This window comes from Pituophis catenifer, unplaced genomic scaffold (assembly GCF_029215685.1).
Source record: "Pituophis catenifer annectens isolate HBS135680 unplaced genomic scaffold, rPitCat1.0.hap2 SCAF_10, whole genome shotgun sequence".
Classification (NCBI taxonomy): domain Eukaryota; kingdom Metazoa; phylum Chordata; class Lepidosauria; order Squamata; family Colubridae; genus Pituophis; species Pituophis catenifer.
This window is the reverse complement of record NW_027256890.1, coordinates 23,840,924-23,855,265: the sequence shown is the minus strand read 5'-3', so window position 1 is coordinate 23,855,265 and position 14,342 is coordinate 23,840,924. Positions and strand designations below refer to the sequence as shown.

Genomic DNA, 14,342 nt, shown 5'->3' with positions numbered 1-14,342 from the left:
CCATCCGTCCCTCTTTCGGGCGAGAGGCAGCCCCGCCATGGCCCTAATTCAAACCCTTGCCTTTAAGTCTGCCTAGGACGGGGTGGGGAGAATAAAAAACGACAATCCTCCGGGGTCGGGTCAGGGTGGAAGGAGGAGAGAGGGGAGGCCCTGCCAGCTTCTCACCTCCACTTTGTTTCCCTCTCTCTCTCTCTTTTTGTTTGTCTTTTTTTGCAAGGGGAGGGCGTAAAAGGAGAACGAGATGAGCGAACCAAAGAGGGTGGGCGACGGGGGGGGGACGCGCCCCCGTTCGGAGTGGCGAGGCATTTGGGGAGGTCTCCTCTCCAGAAAGTTTTTTTTGGGGGGGGGGCGTGGGTGGGTGGGGGGAAATGCATGTCTGGATAGTCTCACTGCGCGCTTCCTTCGGATGTGGGTCTCTCTCTCTCTGGCGCACGCAGGGATTTGGGGTGGGGTTGAGGACAGGGGGGGCCTCAGACATAATATTCCTTGTCTTTGTTTTTCTTGCTTTTACTGGCCGTTTTGGGGGCCGCGGCCGTCTTCTCCTTGACCACCGTGCCATTGCTCTGCGCCGAGTTACTGATGTAGTTACGGCTCTGGTCCACCTGGTAGGAGCCTTCGTCCCGGTTGCGGTACTTGTACATGGCATAGAGAAGGATGAGGATGCAGAGGGCGGCGGCTGCCACGATGCCCACCACCATGCCAGTGGTGCTGCTGGACTCCCGGATGACCTCCACGGCGCCGGGGGGACCCCTCTCCCCGGGGTCGGTGGGGTTAGCTGTGGGCAGATTGTGGAAATCGGGGGAAGAGGTTATAACGGGGTACTTGGGATGGTTGAGCTTGTCCGGCTCGAAGGAGGTGGCCAAAGGGGGGATGTGTTCGGGGTGGGGCCGCAGGGGCTCGCGGTTGTTCATTTTGCCTGCGGGGATACGGTGGAGCAGGGTGGGAGAAGTGGTGGAGGCCAGGAGGTCTGGGCCGGAGGGCGAAGCCGGCAATCCTGTCCTAAGGTTGGGGCGGTATCCGTGGGGTTTTTTGGCGGCTCCTCCATCGGGGCGGCCCATCGGGGTCCTATCAGTGACCAGGGGGAAAGTGGTGTAAAAATCTTCGTCGTCGGTGGGGGGCAGGCTGGAGTCGAAGACCTCGCCGGAGGCGTACCCCGAGGCTTCGATGCCCTCTTCGCAATCGCTGTCGTCTTGGTCGGTCAGGCAGGGGGGCTTCGGCTGAGCCGGGAGGGAGATGGTATCTTTGGTGGTTTCGATTACGGTTAGGAAGGGGCCGAAGGTGGGAGGCAGGGGGATAAAAGGTGAGCGCGTGGCAATTGGAGGGGTGTCTAGAGAGTCTTCAGTTATTATGGGTAAGACTAATTCACCTCCTAGAACAGAGAGAAAAGGGGGAAGAGAAGAGAGGGGGAAAAGGGTCAGCCACGCGGCCACGGGGTCCTCCCCACGTGCACACAAGACAGCGCCAAACCACAAGAATAGCTGCTAGCCAATCCCCACTGACTCTGGTCCCTGGCCACTTCCCTTTTTTTTTTTTCTTTTCATTTTTGTCTAGAGAAATCATAATCAAAGGGAAAAGAAAAAAGAAAAGAAAAAGAAAGATAATTAAAAAAAGTCATTTAATCCGTAAAAAGAAAAAAAAGAAAAAAAAATTAAACAGATAAAACAGCAGAATTAAGACCAGTAACACCCTCTTTGGCTGATTGCTTTTCCCATCCTCTTCGGCTAAAACACTAAAATATTCTTTCTCTCAATCTCTCTCTCTCTCTCTCTTTTTTTTCCTTATTTTTTTTTTCCCTTTCTGTTTGTTTGTTTTTTTGTTTTTTTGTTTTTTTAAAAAAAATAAGAGAGCAAACCACGGAATTCAGTCAACTTACATCAACAAATAGGCCGTGTGATATTAGCATGAAGAAAAAAAATTACAAAAAAGAAAACTAGGTAAGAATGTTTTTTTGGAGAAAAATCAACTTTTTTTTTTTCTTTTCGTTTCTTTTAAACATCTCTCTCTCTGCATCTTGCCTTTATTTTTTATTTATTTTTTTTAAAATTTCGCTTTCTTCCCAAGATTCATTTCTCTTGCTTGGTTCTTTTTTTTTTTTCCTCATTAACGGTACCCCTTTGCCGCTTCCCTCCTCCCGTAGCCGCCCCCCCCCAAAAGAACCCCCCCAGGATTTGTTGCACCCCAAAATCCCTATCACCCACTTTGATGTTCCGGAAACTTAAAATCATCGGGGACTTTCAAATCCATATATATATATTTTTTAGCTCTTTGCAAATTTGAGGATTTGAAGATATAAACTTGAGGCAAAATTAGGACTTTGCAGAAAATTGTTCGGAGCTGGGATGGCAGAGCCCTGCTTTCTCTGTTTTTTTTTTTTCTTCCGTTTTTTTTCCAAATTGATCCTGGATTTGACCTTCCTGGCCTTGTGCAAAATGGGGGCGAAAGTGGGTGATTGGGGGATGGGGTGTTTTGATTTTTTTCCCCCTCTCCCAAGGAGGGGTGATAATAGCTTTCCCTGCGTTCCCACGGGATCCCCGGATAGGAAACAGGTGACAGAGGTCCTTAGCAAAGAACTACCTCCTCAATACAATGGGGAAAAAAACAACAACCAAAAAAGACCCCAAAAGAAGTTGAAGAGGGAATCTGGGCTGAAGAGGCAGAAAAGTGGATTTGAAGTGTGTATGTGTGTGTGTGTATAAGAGAGGGGGAGGGAGAGAGAGGGAGAGGGGGAGAGAGGGAGGGATGGAGAGAAAGAAGAGGGGAGGAGAGAGAGAGGGGGGAAGGAGAGAGGGAGGGAGAGAAATAGAGGGAGAGGGAGAGAGAGGGAGAGAGAGGGAGGGAGGAGGAGAGAAATAGAGAGGGAAGGAGAGAGGGAGAGAGAGGGGGAAGGAGAGAGAGGGAGGAGAGAAAGGGAGAGGAGGAGGAGAGAGGGCAAGGGAGGGGGAGGGGGAGAGAGGGAGGGTTGGAGAGAAAGAAGAGGGGAGGAGAGAGAGGGAGAGGCGGAGAGAGAGGGAGGGAGGGAGAGGGAGAGAAATAGTAGGGGAAGGAGAGGCAGGGAGGAGAGAAAGTGAGAGAGAGAGGAGGATAGGGAGAGGAGAGAGAGGGAGAGAGAGAAAGAGAGGGAGGGAGGAAGAGGGAGAAAAAGAGAGGGGGAAGGAGAGAGAGAGAGAAAGAGAGAGAAAAGACTCTATTTTTTATGGGAAAACAAGGAAAAATCCTTCTTGGAAAGTTGGAATTTTTTTCTCAAGCTGCAGGCCATGCTTGGCCTTTGAATAGCAGGTTGGGAAGAAAACATTGGGATTTGAGGTCATTTTGTTGGTCGTTTTCAGTGTATTTCAAAATCCCTTGGAGTGTGTGTGTGGGGGGAGCCAATAAATAAGAGCACAATTAGAAGAGATTTATCTGGCTATTATGAAAAAAAAGAGGTTGAGAACTTGAGACTCTAGAAAGAGGGCAGAGAAGAGCAAGCAAGATGATTAGGGGACTGGAGGCTCAAACATATGAATAACGGTTCCAGGAATTGGGTATGTGTAGTTTAATGAAAAGAAGGAGTAAGGGGAGACAGGATAGCAGTGTTCCAATATCTCAGGGGCTGCCCCAAAGAAGAGGGAGTCCAGCTATTCTCCAAAGCCCCTGAGGGCAGGACAAGAAGCAACGGGTGGAAACTCATCAAGGAGAGAAGCAACTTAGAATTAAGGAGAAATTTCCTGACAGTTGGAACAATTCATCAGTGGAACAGCTTGCCACCAGACGTTATGTGCGCACCATCACTGGAGGTTTTCAAAAAAAAAGACCGGAGAACCATTTGTCTGAAATGATCCTGTTTGAGCAGGGGTTGGACTAGAAGATCTCCGAGGTCCCTACCAACCGTTTTACATTGTTAATCTATTTCGGTTAACCATCTGAGCCAGTATTTCTGGCCTCAGCAACTTTTAGGAAGGTCGGACGACAAACCTGGCCGTTGCAAAAGCATTTCCACCTCCCGGTCGAGAGAGCCTGGATTACGATTAGGCCTAATTTTTATTCCTTAGCTGAATTCGCCCAGCACGGTTGGCTTGGCTGATTATGTTAAACGGTTAAAAATGGCACGGCTAATCTAGGGAAAGAGGGAAGGAGACGCAAACATCCACAGGTTTATTTTGTGCTAGAATAAACGGTGTTTTTATCTCCATCACGGGTGTGTCACGCAGCCGTGGGTTTCCAATATCCTTACAACTGGTTCGTCGTGGGCGTGCATGTTTGTTTCACATGTGCTCCTTGCGCGCACGCACTTTGCTCGATCGCGTGCCGTCCACGCATGCCCCCGGCCTCAAAAACATGTGTAAATAGGAAGGCATAGAGACGGGGTGGGCGGGCCCATTCACGGTCTCCGCTACCAATTCGGCCGAACTGATACGAACCGGCGGAATCCCACCTCTGGTGTCACAGGTACACAAATGCTCGGAAGCCCTTTGCATGTCGGCCCTCCGAACATTTTCAGGCAGGAAAAGAAGACGAAGATTTTCACGCAGCGCAATTCCTTAGCTGAGTTTAGCACGGTGCCCCCGTTCGCCTGGTGAATTAAGTTGAAAGGTTAAATGGAATTAACCCATTTTTCTTTTTCTCAGCTTGTGCAAGAGGCCTAAAAAGCGGAAGCTAATCGAATAAATTGGATTGATAAAATTTCAGGAATGTTGCCCCAAAAGGGTGACTTTTGAAAGAGGCAACTGGACCTTCTGGGGTTTTTTTCTTTGAAGAGGTTTCGCTTCTCATCCGAGAAGCTTCTTTGGCTCTAGGTAACATCATCAGTGCTAGTAGGGAGTGCAATTTGCTGTCAGTTTATAGCAGGGGTGTCAAACTCGATTTCATTGAGGGCCGCATCAGGGTTCTGTTTGACCTCGGTGAGGCAGAGTGGGTGTGGCCAGGGTGGGCGTGGCCAGCTCGACATCATTCGTGTCAGGGACACCTGTGGGGGCCCGACTGCTCTGCCAGAGAAAACGGCCTCCTGAGCTCAGTTTTTGGCTTACGACGGCCTCCTGCAACCCTCTGGCAGCAAAAATGGAGCCTCGGAGGGCCGTGTGTGGCTCTCTCGAGCTCCGTTTTCGCTAGCAGAGGCAACGCGGGGCAGTCCTTCGCTGTTTCCAGGTTTCCAGATCTAAGCACTCCGTGGGCCGGATTCGGGTCCCGGGCCTTGAGTTTGACACCCGTGTTTTAGCGGCTAGCTTATCAGTGTGACAAGTGACAGCAAATTGCACTCCTTACTTGCACTGATGACGTTACCTAGTTTGGGTCACAAACCGTCTCCAAGAGAGCAAGCGAGCTCCGAGAGCACCAAGGGCCCCTCATTCTAGGACCGTGATGGCACGCAGAGCCATATCTGTGGGCACGCGAGCATTCCTCTAACTCAGCTCCAGCGCACATGTGTGTGCCAGCCAGCTAATTTTCTGGCCTTGTGGGCCCACCGGAAGTTGGGAAACGGGTTGTTTCCAGCCTCCGGGGGGCTGGGGAAATCTGTTTTCGCCCTCCCCAGGCTCCAAAAAAGCCTCGGGAGCTTGGGGAGGGTGAAAAACAGGCCTACTGGGCCCACTGTGCCATCTCGTGCCAAAAGTGGGGGGGAGCGCAGGGGGATCGCAGGTGTGGGGGGTGGGGCGCATTGAATTATGGGTGTGGCCACTGTTCTAGGATCTCTCCAGGGGACAAATGCAGGGGGTACCAGCCCCTCCCTATAGGTTAGAGCAGGGGTCCCCAACCCCCAGTCCTTGGACTGGCACCGATCGGTGGCATGCCAGAAACCGGGCCGCGCAAAGAAGCGAAGCGGTTTCATACGCAGGCATGCACATGAAACCACGTCCCCCATTGGTCCACGGAGTAACCTGTCTCCACGGAACCGGTCCTTGGTGCCCAAATAGTTGAAGGTGGCTGGCTTAGAGAACAACTGCCATCATCCAGGCCAGGGCTGGTATTCACTTAGTTTCTCTACCGGTTCGCAAATGTGCTTTGCTCGCACGCACCCTGTCCACGCATGTGCTCTGCTGGCGTGTGCGCGGCTGAATCCCTCTGATCCAGGCATGTTCTACCTATCTACCTGCCTGTAACCTGCAGCTGGGCAGTGCAGGGCGAAGAGTCCCCAGCCGGGCAACACACACGGCCAGCTATTCCCAGCTGTTAGGCAGCGAGTTCATTAAGGAAGCCTCCAGCTGCAGGGCCAGGCTAGGCTGGGCTGGGCGCCGACGGCAGGCAGGGAAGGGCTGTGCCAGAGCCGGTGGCAGCGTGCAAGGGCATCGGCAGAGCGAGCGAAGCGGTGTGGCTCGCTCGTCTCGCCCCGCTATGATTAACGGCACTGCTTTCTACCCCAATTAAATGTCATATGTTTGCCGATTTCCTGCCATCTCAATCTCCAGCGCCTGGGGGTGGGGTGTGTGTGTGTGTGTGTGGATGCTGCAATAATAATAATAATAATAATAATAATAATAATAATAATAATAATAAAACAACAATCTCATTTGCTGTTTAATAAGCAAGAACTGAGAAGTTCGGAGGAAAATCCACCTGGAATTATCCCTTGATTGCAGCTGGGGTTTTTTTTCCCCTCTTTCTTTCTTCCTTATTAGCTCGGTTCTCACAACCCTCTTAACTAGGTCAATTCGCAAGCTTAGTGGCTGCAGCCGGTGATGTTGGGGTAGGGTTAAAGGGGAGGGGGGGGAGATTGTTGGGGGGGGGTTGCCGAGTATCGCAAACCCAGCCTGGATTGGGAGAACCCAGGAAACAGAGGAATTTACGGCCTGGGTCCAGGTGATGTGCAAATCTCATGCCTGCCCTCCATTTTGGAAAATGGCTTGTGTGAATTAGAGGCCCAGTTTTAAAAGACGAACATCTAATGAAGATATTATTATCTAAGAATAAAGTAGGTAGGTAATCTGTGTGCGTAAACAGGGTATATCCATCCATCCATCCATCCATCCATCCATCCATCCATCCATCCATCTATCTTCTCTCCCTCTAATCCATCTGTCTGTCTGTCTGTCTGTCTGTCTGTCTACCTATCTACCTACCTACCTATCTATCTACCATGTTTTCTCGAAAATAAGATCCTGTCTTATAAATTTTTTTGAACCCTGAAATAAACGCTTGGCCTTATTGCCATGCGCTCAAAAGCCCGATTGGGTTTATTTTCAGGGAATGTCTTATTTTGGGGAAAACAGGGTATCTATCTATCTATCTATCTATCTATCTATCTATCTATCTATCTATCTATCTATCTACCATGTTTTCTCGAAAATAAGATCCTGTCTTATAAATTTTTTTGAATCCTGAAATAAGCGCTTGGCCTTATTGCCATGCACTCAAAAGCCCGATTGGGCTTATTATCAGGGGAATGTCTTATTTTGGGGGAAACTAACTCAATTGCTGAACTGACCCATTTTCTAAATACATTACCTAGATAGAACGATCCATCCAGGAACCAAATGGGCTGAATTCAGACAATATGCTAACCCATGAACAAACTAACCACGGTTCGTGTTTTTTTTAAAAAAACAACAACAATTGGGCAGGCTTTGCAAATCCATCTGCTGGATTGTTTATTGACCTGTTTAGGTAATCTGTGTGCGTAAAGCAGGTTCTCTTTGCATTCTCACAACCCGCTGAACACTGGTGAAGTAAACCTAACTGACTGAGCATTTACAGAATTCCTTGGGGGCAGATTGCAGGATCCCGGATCTGCGCACCTTCCGCCGCGCTCAAGACCTTTTTATTTAAGACTCTTCTATTTCATCAAGCCGGCCTGGCCTAACCTCTCCCATTCTCTTTTTAATGTAAATTTTAATGTAAATTTTAATTTGTTCTTAACCTGGGGTTTTAAATTTATCTTGGGCTAAATTGATTTAATTCGATTTTACTTCTGCTCTTAAATTTTTGTATTCTATGTGTTTTATCTTGTGCCTGTTCACTGTCCTGAGTCCTTCGGGAGTAGGGCGGTATATAAATCAAATAAAATGAAAAAAAAAAAAAAATGAAAATTCTTTCTGTTGATGCAATTGTGTGGACACCGAATCGTAAACCTCAGAAGTTTTCTGGGAGGATTGACAAATATCGTTCCAACTTGGAAGGCCAGGTCTGGGCTCAACTTACACTGCTAGTCCTTGACTTGCGACCACAGATGGGTCCAAAGGAATCGTTGCCTACGCAAGGCAGTTAAGTGAGTTTTAGCCCATTTTTCGCCACCGTTGTTAAGTGAAACATCGCAGCTGCCAGGAAGGTTCTCCTTAGTTCTAGGTGGCTTCTCTCCTTGATGAGTTTCCATCCAGTGTTTCTCGTTTTGCCTTCTGGTGCTTAGGAGAATAGGTCGACCCCCTCTTCTTTGTGGCAGCCCCCCCCCCAAATATTGGAAGACTGCTATCGTGCCCCCCACCCCCAGTCCTTACCACGAGACTAGACATACCCGGTTCCTGCAACCGCTCTTCATATGTTTTAGTCTCCAGCTTACTAATCGTCTTTGTTGCTCTTCTCGGCACCCTTCCCAGAAAAGAAATGGCATAGTGCCAAATTTTGATCCTGGCTGGGAATTCTGGGAGTTGAAATCCACAAGTCACAAAGGGGCCATAGTTCCATACCTCTGGCATACAGCATCTGCCAAAGGGGTTGTTTTTTCATTAGTTTCCACCCATTGCTTCTTGTCCTGCCCTCAGGGGCTTTGGAAATAGCTTAAACAGTTTAAACAGTAATAGAGTTGGAAGGGACCTTGGAGGTCATCTAGTCCAGCGGTCTGCAATCTTAAACACTCAAAAGAGCCATTTGGACCCGTTTCCCAAACAAAAGAAAACACCGGGAGCCACAAAAACCCTTCCCGTGCCCGACTATTTCTTGAGTGGCCACAAAACTAGCATATGTAGTCGAATTAAATGTTCTGTTTTCTTCTGAAACTTTTCTTGGATTTATCCATGGTTGGCCTACCGGGGGTGGAAAAGCTCAATAAATCGTGTGTCAGTGGGTGTCGCACATTGGCGGTTGTGATGCATATTTTGAGTGACAGGGAGCCGCAGCAGAGGGGTGAAAGAGCCACATGCGGCTCCAGAGCCTCAGGTTGCTGATCCCTGATCTAGTCCAACCCCCTGTTCATGCAGGAGATCTGTACTAGGGATTCGAACCGCCGAACTTTCTGATCGACAATCTCAGTGTCTTAGCCACTGAGCCACCTAGCCAGGGAGCTTGACTCCCTCTTCTTTGGGGCAGCCCCTGAGATATTGGGGCACCCATAGTCATTATTTTCATCGAACTAGACATACCCAGTTCCTGCAACACAATACCCATGGTTTCCAGCTACGTCTGGGCATCTTTAAGACAGAGTTAACTCCCTTGGATGAGCAGGGTGATGGGCTGCTGGCTCCCTCCTTCCCCAGCCTCCCTCCAAGAAAATTCACTTTATTCCCGACGCTGAGAATTAAAAGATTTTTAAAAGAAGGTTGGAATTCTTTCCTCTTTTTTTTTGGGCATGGAATTTGTCCTACGGATGAAAGATTGATCCGCTCCTGTCACACACACACACACACACACAAAATCCTCCCCGCATCTGCATTCACACACTCTTAATCTGGATTACGCTAAACTCAACTTTATGGACATGTAAATCCATTGTCTGTTAAGTCAAAGGGTTTTAAGGCATTGAAGGCCTCCTGACATCATAAGCAGGCAAACGCTGCACATTTTTTGGATTCTTACACAAAATTGTGTCATTAGCGTCGTTACGGAAATGTCACCGACGACATCAATTTTTAAGGCTTTGCATACATTTATATCTGCCTCGGTTCGTAGTAGATTACGGGGGAATAAATGCAGAATCCTTGCAGATGTTTAGTGCAATTTGGAGCGAAGGCATTAATTTACGTTGAGGACTTACGCATGTAGCACAAAGCCTAATTATACGTAAAAACTAGCTTTTGTGCATTGTTAAGGGAGATATCGAGGACCAAGCCTACTTATTAAATCTGGAAATTGAGAAATCGGAATCGGTTCAACCGAGATTTTATTGCGTTGTTCACACTTACAACCGAGGCAGCAACCTCGTGGACACGTGATCAAAAATTCGGATCCCTGGCAAATGGTTGCAGTTTGGCAACCTTCTGACAAGCCAAGTCAAACGGGGAAGCTGGATTCGTTTAAACGACCGTGTCATGGACTTCACAACTATAGTGATTCACTTAATGATGGTGTTCAAGGAAGGTTGTAAAACTGAACGACAATGCTCACTTAACTGCTCCCGCTTCGGAGTGAAAATGCTGGGTTCGGTTGTGGTCGTAAGTTGAGGACTACCATACATTTCCATATATGTCAATCGCAGAGGCCAGAGAGCTTCTTCCCTTGTCAATCACAAGGCGAGAGAGCCAATAGTGTTTGATTTCAGCAGGAAGAGGGAGGGGATTGACTTGAACCCTACGTGCTCAGTTTTCTCTAAAGGAGTGAGAATCAACCCTGCTGGCTGGGGAAGGCTGCTCTAAGAAAGCAGGAACTACGCTCCAAGGCAGATGGGCTGCATTCAGACAACATGCAAAACTGGAGTGAACCCGGGTTTTGGGGGGGGGATTTTCCCTGAAATTTTCCCGACAATGAGAACAATTAAATCAGCTTTGCCTCCAGAAGTTGTGGCTTGCTCCCTCGCTGGAGGTTTTGATGGTCGGTTTGGACAACCGTTTGTCTGAAAGAGTCTAGGTTTGCCATCACGGGTCTAGGGTCTCCTGCCTGAGCAGGGGGTTGGACTAGAAGACCTCCAAGGTCCCTTCCAACTCTTCTATTCTATTCTATTCTATTCTATTCTATTCTATTCTATTCTATTCTATTCTATTCTATTCTATTCTATTCTATTCTATTCTATTCTGAATTCTATTCTATTCTACCCTACACTCTATTCTATTCTATTCTATCCTACATTCTATTCTACCCTACATTCTATTCTATTCTATTCTGAATTATATTGTAATCTACCCTATACTCTCTATTCTATTCTATTCTATTCTATTCTATTCTATTCTATTCTATTCTATTCTATTCTATTCTATTCTATTCTATTCTATACTCTATTCTATTCTATTCTATTCTGAATTCTATTCTATTCTATTCTGAATTATATTGTAATCTACCCTATACTCTATATTCTATTCTATTCTATTCTATTCTATTCTATTCTATTCTATTCTATTCTATTCTACACTCTATTCTATTCTATTCTATTCTGAATTCTATTCTATTCTACCCTACACTCTATTCTATTCTATTCTGAATTCTATTCTATTCTACCCTACACTCTATTGTATTCTACCCTACATTCTATATTATTTTCTCTATTCTATTCTATTCTATTCTATTCTATTCTATTCTATTCTATTCTATTCTATTCTATTCTATTCTATTCTATTCTATTCTATTCTATTCTATTCCATTCCATTCCATTCCATTCCATTCCATTCCATTCTATTCTATCCTATCCTATCCTATCCTATCCGCAATTTGGCAGTTCAAATCTCACCAGGCTCAAGGTTGACTCAGCCTTCCATCCTTCCGAGGTGGGTAAAATGAGGACCCGGGATTATTGTTGGGGGCAAGAGGCTGACTCTGTAAACCGCTTAGAGAGGGCTGTATAAGTCTTATTGCTATTGCTCTTCTGAATTCTGTTCTATTGTCTATGCTATGTTAGTCTACTCTATTCGATATTATTTTCTATATTATTCTATTCTATTTCTACTCTACTCTATACTAATTTTACTTTACTGTACTCCTGCCTTGCCCTCTGTACTGGGCCACTGAATTAAACCACGTGAGATTTCTTTCGTTGGCACATGGCACACATTGCAAGCACCACCATTCTCCCCATTAACCTGGTTTGGTGTGGGTGAAGCTGCTAGAACTGTGGTAATCATGGTAAGTGAATCTCTGTTTCCATTTTTCAAGCATCCGAAGGCCTCATCAGAGAGTAGTTTTATTTATTTATTTATTCAATTTATACAGCCACCCACCTCAAAGTAGTGATTCAACTCCTGATACTGGGCAGGGGGTGGACTGGATGGCCTCCAGGGTTCCTTTTAAGTTGGGCGTTTTATGTTTCTATCACTCTAGAAATGCCTGCCAGCTTCCTTTCGGCTCTATTTTTAGGTGGTGTCGGAGAATGCTTTTATGCCACAAGATCTTTCCTGCTTGATCTTTTATGTTTCAAAGGTAAGGCCAGTGTCTTTTGTAAAATATATATATATAAATATATATTTCTTTGGGTCTTTTAATGCTTTTTGCTTTTGATGTTTTCTGCCTTCTTTGATCTTTAAATATTGATGGAGCCATCTATTTCTTTCTTTCTTTCTTTCTTTGCTACTATTGCAACATCATTATTATCGTAGCTATTGTTGACGGAAATGATTTTTTTTTTTTTTAAAAAAAAATAAAAGATAAAAAGCAGAATACCATTAACACGGGTTCTGCTAATTGGCGTTTTTACCCGCCTTTTCCACTTCTCGGTAGAGCTTAAAGGCTGAGGACTAGGAGCTTGATTTTTTTTAAAAGTGACACGGCCGCTGATTTTGGGGACCCTGGATTTTGCGCGTATGTGATGTAACCGCAGCGATCAAAAGAACATCTTGTGCATGTGCGTGAATTTTTGTGTGTGTTTAAAGACAAGAGGGAAGAGGAGAGGAGGAGAAGGGGATAGAAGGAGAGGTGAGGAGAGGAGAGGGGAAGGGAAAGGAGGAGAGGATCGGAGAGGAGTGAGGAGAGAGAGGAAGGGAAAAGGGATAGAAGGAGAGGTGAGGAGCAGAGAGGTGAGAGGAGAGGAGAGAGGGGAAGGAAAAGGGGATGGAGAGGAGAGGAGAGAGGGGAAGGGAAAGGGGAGAGGAGGAGAGGAGAGAGGGGAAGGGAAAGGGGATACGACAGTGATGGCGAACCTATGGCACACGTGCTGGAAGTGGCACACAGAGCCATCACTCTGGGCATGCCAGCTGTCGCCCGTTGCACTTCCAGGTTCCGGTGAAACCGGAAGAGCAGCTCCCTGGTGTGCACATGCGAGGTGGTCTTGCTGGTCTTTGTGCACCTTGCAAAGCCTGCTCCTGTTTAGGCAGTTGGTGCCGAAAAGGTTTGCCAACACTGGGATAGGAGGCCAGGCAAGGAGAAGAGAGAAGAGGAGTGAGGGGAAAGAGGATAGAAGGAGAAGAGAGGAGGAGAGGAGAGGAGAGGAGAGGAGAAGAGAGGAGGGAAGGGAAGGGAAGGGAAGGGAAGGGAAGGGAAGGGAAGGGAAGGGAAGGGAAGGGAAGGGAAGGGAATAGAATAGAATAGAATAGAATAGAATAGAATAGAATAGAATAGAATAGAATAGAATAGAATAGAATAGAATAGAATGCAGGAAGGAGGAGGAAGGCAGATGTAGTGCCCAACTGCAACTGGGGGTCCTGGATTTTTCAAAAAAGTCACCTGCTTGAGTCTCTGCACAGAGAGACTCCCCCCCCAACTCATCCCTGGGGCTTGGGCAAGGCTGGGGCAGTCCCTCCCCCTCCTGACTTCGGGGTGCCCCGGGGCAGAGAGGATGGAAAAAGACCCACCGGTACTCGGCTCACATTCCTCCAGGTCCTCATCGTCACTGGGACACTCGGCCGAAGCCACCAGCAGGTCGTCTGAATTCTGGAGAGAGGGAGAGAAAGGCCTGGCGGTCAGCGGAGGGGGGGGGGCAATCCACAGGGCTACCTATCACCCCCCATCCAACCCGCCAGTCCCAACGTTCACCAATGTTGGCTTTTTTGTTTGTTTTGAAAGAAAAATCTGCCCTTCTCAGTCTCTGGCACAAATTTCTAATTCTTAGTTAGGATTGAAATCCCCCACCCCAACTTCTTCCCTTCCATGATATAAGATGCCCTCCTCCCATTTTTCCCCAACACAACAACTTTGTAAAATAGGTTGGGCTAAGAGAGGTGTCAACTCGCAAAGCATCCCTGGCCTGGGATGCTTTGCGAAGGGGGGGGGGGGGAAACCGATGAAGCAGTACGGCAGCCAAATACAGGAGCACATTCCAGACATATCTCTCTCAAGGCTGTCTCCCAGGGTTACCTACAGCAGCTGGAGTGGTGTGACCTCTACAACCCGCGAAATTGCTCCGTTGGCAAATGTGATTGATGACACGTCCTGGAGGGAGGGTGGGAAACAGGGTCATGACTGGGGGCCTAAATTACGTGGGGGTCAGAGTTGGCTTCACTTGGGAACGTGCAGACATGAAGCTCCTAATAAATAACTGGATTTCTTTTGAAGCTTGGCTCCGAGGCTCATGATTTGATTAGGGCATCCATCGGAACCCTGACAGCAGGCTGGTGCAAAGTGGCTTCCAGGGGTCCTTCAACCAGGCC

At 47.3% G+C, this 14,342-nt stretch overlaps 1 protein-coding gene across 1 annotated transcript in view; it reads right to left on the bottom strand.

Moving 5' to 3' along the window:
• Positions 1–470: 470 nt before the first annotated feature.
• NRXN2 (neurexin 2) overlaps positions 471–14,342 on the bottom strand; it is a 428,827-nt gene continuing 414,955 nt past the window's right edge. The window contains exons 19-20 of the mRNA XM_070951426.1: positions 13,548–13,626; positions 471–1,369 (exon numbers count right to left, since the gene is read on the bottom strand). Coding sequence (XP_070807527.1) covers positions 471–1,369; positions 13,548–13,626 — 978 coding nt within the window. The remainder of the gene's footprint in view (positions 1,370–13,547; positions 13,627–14,342) is intronic.